This window comes from Prosopis cineraria, unplaced genomic scaffold (assembly GCF_029017545.1).
Source record: "Prosopis cineraria cultivar Desert tree isolate PC_DT_omini unplaced genomic scaffold, ASM2901754v1 PC1, whole genome shotgun sequence".
NCBI classification, from domain to species: domain Eukaryota; kingdom Viridiplantae; phylum Streptophyta; class Magnoliopsida; order Fabales; family Fabaceae; genus Prosopis; species Prosopis cineraria.
In genome coordinates this window covers 2366403-2372365 of record NW_026555332.1, presented here as the reverse complement: position 1 = coordinate 2372365, position 5963 = coordinate 2366403, and the positions used below count along the sequence as shown (strand labels likewise).

Sequence of the window (5963 nt, the reverse complement as noted above, 5' to 3'; positions counted from 1 at the left end):
TTTAAATTATTTAAAATATTTTAATTGAACAGATTACAAATGATGTAGTGTATTTAGTTTACCTAAATATTTCTCACTCTTCTATCTATACTAACTTTAAAAATTTATCTTATTATAAATGATGCATTAATATCATTCACATAGAAAACTTGTCACTATTATGAAGCAATCATTTAATTATTAGAAATGTACACATAATATACCCATGTACATATTACAAGAAAAGAATATATGCATAGAAGGAATAGTGTCATTTTTTTTTTTAAACATGACACCCTACTCATTCCATCACATACTTGTTACCTAAATTAGCTTTGCATGAATAGTGATATAAATATATATATATATATATTATGAGAATAGTTATATTTTTATTAAAATATTTCTATAGAAAGATAAAATTACTTTCAAACGCATCTAAATTACTCTATCCGTTTTAAATTATAATGCATTTTTGAAAAAAATTTCATCTTAAAATATAAAATACTTTGAATAGATTATGATTTCATTAAATATATTAATTTCAATATCATCTTTCCTCCCTCTATAATTAATTTTTATCTCTTCTCTTTTTAATGTATTAAATGATGGGTATTTTTAAAAGTTTATATTTTTATTTTGAAAAGATAAAGTTGTTAAGTGTATTTAATAAGATTTATTAATATATCAAATTTTGTAAAAAAATATTTTTTAATTTAGGATAGAGGAAATATTTAAGTATTATATAACAACATGCTTGCTATCATGGAAAGACAATAATTCGGTAAATTTACAAGTTACGAAGACTTGAAAATTTTGGAAAATGTTTAAATAAGAAATAGAGAAGGTACGAAAACAGATTAAATATTTAAAATTTAAATCACAAGGATTTCAAATAATAGAAAGAAGAGGGGTCAAAATCTAAATAACCAATAATGTAATCCAACATATCCTTTATTTCACTCGCTTTCTTTTCTCTTTCTACCGTTTTCAGCTTCCTCTCGTGTTGGCTAATTTCCTCACTGCAACTTGCCCGGTCCTTCCCATTTCTCTTCTCTCTCTCTCTCTCTCTCTCTCTGAGTTCCGTCTTCCACTGAAGCTCTCAACTAAGAGGTTGATCCGTAAGTTTCTCGGTCTATTATTCTTCCATTATTGTTCTTGTTATGTTCCTCTTTTGATCCTACTGGATTGTTCTTGTTTGCTTTATCATTGATGTAATCAAATTATTTAGGGGCTAGAATTTGAGTTTAAACTTCGAGCTGATAATGTTTTACCAGATGAGAGAACAAATTGGTGAAATGATGTTAAGTAGATTTTCACTAGCAAAGAAGAAGTCAAGTGGTTATTATACTTTTCCAACCTACAGAATAAAGGTGTTGGAATCCGTGCCGAGTGATTTCTTGCCTCTTGGTAAGATTTGGGTGTTTTATTATTCCTTTATTGTCTCATACAAATTGGTTTGAAACGCTTAACGCTTTGCCAGAAAAGTATATTTCTTTCTTCTTTGTTCGTTTTTGTGAATTTTTGATTTGGTGAACGAGGGAACAGAAAGTAAGATATAGAATATTCAGATTTAGTTTGGGTCTAGACGATGTAATTTCTTTTTAGTTCCGGTATATATCATTCAGCAATATCGACAAGAAAGCGATGCTAATTTCTTTGCTTCTCAATTTAGTCTTTCTGCCTATCAAACTGAGAATTTTAAATTTAATAGATTCACAATATATTTCAGATTTTAGAAGTCACTAAATTTGTAAATAAAAAAAATGACAAAGTAACTCATCTAAGCTTTGGCGATCCAGCATTAACATGCTCGACTAGAAAATGTTCCAGCTTTCTAAATTCTTGTGAAGGTCTAGCTACTGAAGCATCACTTAGAAACATTCTGGCTTTCTAAATTCTTGTGAAGTGTAGCTATTGAATTTTGAATGTACTTGTGGTTTAAGAGTGTGTAGTTCTTGAAAATTGTAAGATGTTTTGATCAGTGGAGCTTATTATTGCTGCCTTTAGTATAAATTTTTAGATGATATCCTATGCTAAGCTTTTTGCATTTTCTTTTCACTATGGCTTGAAACTGGTCTGGTAACTAGTGTAACTTGTCTTTGTTGTTGTTGTTGTTGTTGTGCACAACAGAGCTTTGATGGAAAACTGATCTTCGAAGGCATATTTCTTGTGCTTTCCAAGGAAAGAGATGGTTGCCAATTCATGGTTTCGTAGTTTGTGGAAGACTCCACGGAAGCATGATGCTAAAATTGAGAAGGCAGTGATTGGAGTATTGGCATTTGAAGTGGCGAGCTTGATGTCCAAGCTGGTTAATTTGTGGCAATGTTTGAGTGATAAGCAGGTTGCTAAATTGAGAGAAGAGATTTCAAATTCAGTGGGCATAAAAAAACTCGTTTCAGATGATGAGAATTTTATTGTTGGTTTAATTAGTGCAGAGATGCTTGAGTCCTTGTCACAAGTGGCTAAATCTGTGGCTAGGCTTGGGAAGAAATGCAGCGATCCAAGTTTGAAGGGCTTTGGTAATGCCATTGATGAGTTTATCAGCATAGGTGTTGATCCATACGGCTGGCAACTCACTTGGAAGAAGATGGAAAAGAAAGTTAAGAAGATGGAAAAGTTTATATCAACTAATGCAAGTCTTTATCAAGAGATGGAAGTGCTTGCTGATTTTGAGCAAACTCTTAGAAGAATCAAGACTAATGGTGAGTCAGATGGTGTAAATTTGATTGACTTCCAGAAAAAGGTTGCATGGAAGAGGCATGAGGTGAAGAGCCTACAAGATGTTTCTCTGTGGAACAGGACATATGATTACACTATACTTCTTTTAGCCAGATCCTTATTTACAATTTTTAGTAGGATCAACCATGTATTTGGAATTCAAGAGTTTGTGGATGGTAGTGAAACCAACGATTCAAGGGACTTGAATTCCGACTATATTTACCGCAGCCAATCTGTTTCTGCATTGTTGCAACCTTCAGTCCACCCGTCTGAGAATAATCTTCCAAGATTTGCTTCAGGACCCCTTGGGGCTCTTATTGCTAACTCAGGTCCAATGGTGAAAACAAATAAAACCAGCATTTTTCATTCAGGTCCTCTTGGTGACTCATCCGCAAAGTCAGGCCCAATTTCAGGAAATAATCAGAGTGTCAATTTTTTTTCTGGTCCCCTAGGGAGGAATTTGCAGAGATCTACCCCACTCAGTCAAAAAAATAAAAGTGGCAAGGTTTGGAAGTTTCCTGGCCACACAAAGAAAACTCATACAAGAAGCAGTCGGCTAACTCAAGTAGGACCCTTCAAAGGCTGTATGATGGCTGCAGACGGTTCCTCTGTCCGCGAGTGCTACTTAAGCCCCAATGATGTTCAAATGGGGACTCACAATGTCCATGATGCTAATTCAAGCCTAGCTGGTCGTGGAAAAGCAGTTCATTATGATCAATCAGTTTTAAGTTCCAAGTGCAAGCTGTTAAATCCTCCGCCTGATACACTTGGTGCTGCTGCTTTGGCACTACACTATGCAAATGTTATCATTGTGATCGAGAAGTTGGCAGCTACTCCACACTTGATTGGCCCTGATGCAAGAGAAGACCTGTACAATATGTTACCGACAAATGTGAGAGCTGCCCTTCGGGACAAGCTAAAGCCATGTGCCAAGACCATGGCATCATCAGTCTATGACACGGGTCTAGCAGAAGAATGGACTGAAGCTATGTCAAGAATATTGGAATGGTTGGCTCCACTTGCTCATAGCATGATAAGATGGCAGTCTGAGAGAAGTTTTGAGCAGCAGAGTTTTGTATCTCGGACAAATGTGCTGCTGGTACAAACCCTTTACTTTGCAAATCAAGAAAAGACGGAAGCGACAATAACTGAGCTTCTTGTTGGACTGAATTATGTCTGGAGATATGGTCAGGAAATTAATACAAAAGCTTTGGCAGAGTGTGCCAGTAGCAGAATGTTCAATGAGTATCTTGATCTGAAAGGGTAAGCATGTTGTACTTAGCCCGTTGCTGTCTTCAACAAAATTCCAGTTCAGCGAGGAAATACGTTGGGCAAGTATCAACAAAATGGCTTCTTAAATCTCAACACTCAAGATCAAACGCTCAAATGCTGGGTGAAGTTGGGAGTAATGCGCTCTGCTGTGGAAATTTTAGTATCAGAATGAATTCCTGCTGGGATGAGTTTCATGAACATTTATCATTCTTTTTCTTTGACGAGTTCCTGGCTGCCAAAACTTGTATATCTGGTCTCATCTCGCAAAGAGTTGATCTTTTGGTGGGTGTTTGGTATGTAATATCTATGTTCCCAAGTAATTTGAAATTTACAAGATATTTGGTTATGAGACATTGAAAATTTTAATATACCCATGTTGGTTATTTCCTATCAAATATAGAAACAAGGTAAATATAAAATTCTCTGTGCTTGAAGCTTGAGATATTCAATCAGAATTCTCCTATTTTATGACAATTAAAGCATATAATTGAAATTTTAAAAAATACAATGTTAATTCACTTTAAGGGGGTAAATCATTAGTTCACTAATCCACGATCATAGTTAAAATAATGGTCAAGTAGTGATTTGAACCCTTGGGTTTTTTTTTTTTTTAGGATGAATGCTTTACCAACAGGCAAACATCTCGTTGTCAAACAACAAAAACACCAAGAATATGACGGGGTTTAGTGGGCTTATCAGAACTATAATGGTAATTGGATAATTGGAAGCTATCATAACACAGGCTTCTGTGACATCTTTATCAGGCTGCACTATATGGAGTTCTTGACGTCCTTGATTTGCCTTGGTCACGGGGTTTATTAGACATGTTCGGCTCGCAACCTACAATAGATTGCTAGTTTAATACTCCTTCCTGTCCTTTTTATAAAGTACATTCTAAAAAATTTATTTAATTTTTTTTTATAGCTTTCAAGATAAAGCTACGCGTACATTGCCATAGTTTTTTTTTTTTTTTTTGGGGGGGGGGGGGGGACACTTGATCTTGATCATGACCACCTGACATCTAAATACATAACTAATCCTCCCAAAAATGAAAGCAAGAAAGAGAGAAACCCTCAATTAGACCTTGTAATTTTTGAACCTGACTCAGTTAAATCGTTAAACCGAGAGAGACAGATTCCCTTTAGACATTAGCAAAAAGCTTGTTTGCTGTCAAAAACCCTTGGATCAAGTGGCCTGTCATTGGATTCTGGGTTTGATCCTGTGTCTACCTGCATAAAAAAAACAAAGGTAAAATTTATTGTTGAAATTCTCATCAAAAAGCGCCCAATATTTTAAAATATATTTTCTCCGTTAAAAAATATAAAATATTTTTAATCAAATATCACCTTTTAATAAAATAATTACTTATTTTTAAAGTAATTTTATCTTTTTATATTTACTCCCATTAAACACCCTACAATAAATATAAAGTTATTCATTAATAAGGACATTTTTAAAAAAAGAAGATGATTATACCTCAAAAGACTAAAAATATCTTACATTTTTTAACATTTAATTTTTTAAAAAATGCTTTACATTTTTAAACGAAAGCAGTATATTGTAGTATTTTTTTTTTGGTACAATATTGTAGTATTTTTACTTACAAAGTATTTAAAACATAACATCCTACAGTTTCTTTTTTTGGTACAATATTGTAGTATTTTTACTTGCAAAGTATTTAAAACATAACATCCTACAGTGAGGTTAAATAGCAACAAACAGCCGTTACAAAATGCTGATGCGGACTGAAAATGTTGATGGGACCTTGTTTGACTGAGGAAAAATGAAACAACAACCAAACCCACTATACGACTCCAGAAGTTATTATTATTATTTATTATACACTCCAAAAGCACCCGACCATACGCTATCCCCCTCCTTTAAAAAAAAAATAATAATAATAAACCAAAAGCATTACCTTAACTCAAGAGTTGGAGTAAACATAAGCCAATAAGAAACAAAATTCTAATAAACATAAAACTATCCAAAAC

At 33.7% G+C, this 5963-nt stretch overlaps 1 protein-coding gene across 2 annotated transcripts; it reads left to right on the top strand.

Annotated features, from left to right (window-relative positions):
- Nucleotides 1-965: 965 nt before the first annotated feature.
- On the top strand, nucleotides 966-4355 carry LOC129305382 (protein PSK SIMULATOR 3). Of its 2 annotated transcripts, XM_054945672.1 has the most exons (3): nucleotides 966-1100; nucleotides 1257-1389; nucleotides 2113-4355. In XM_054945672.1, the coding sequence occupies exon 3, from the start codon at nucleotides 2171-2173 to the stop codon at nucleotides 3965-3967; it is 1797 nt and encodes a 598-aa protein (XP_054801647.1). In that variant the 5' UTR covers nucleotides 966-1100; nucleotides 1257-1389; nucleotides 2113-2170; the 3' UTR covers nucleotides 3968-4355. The 2 variants fall into 2 exon arrangements, with proteins under 2 accessions (XP_054801647.1, XP_054802466.1); XM_054946491.1 differs by lacking the exon at nucleotides 1257-1389 and having other exon boundaries at nucleotides 973-1100.
- Nucleotides 4356-5963: the final 1608 nt, after the last annotated feature.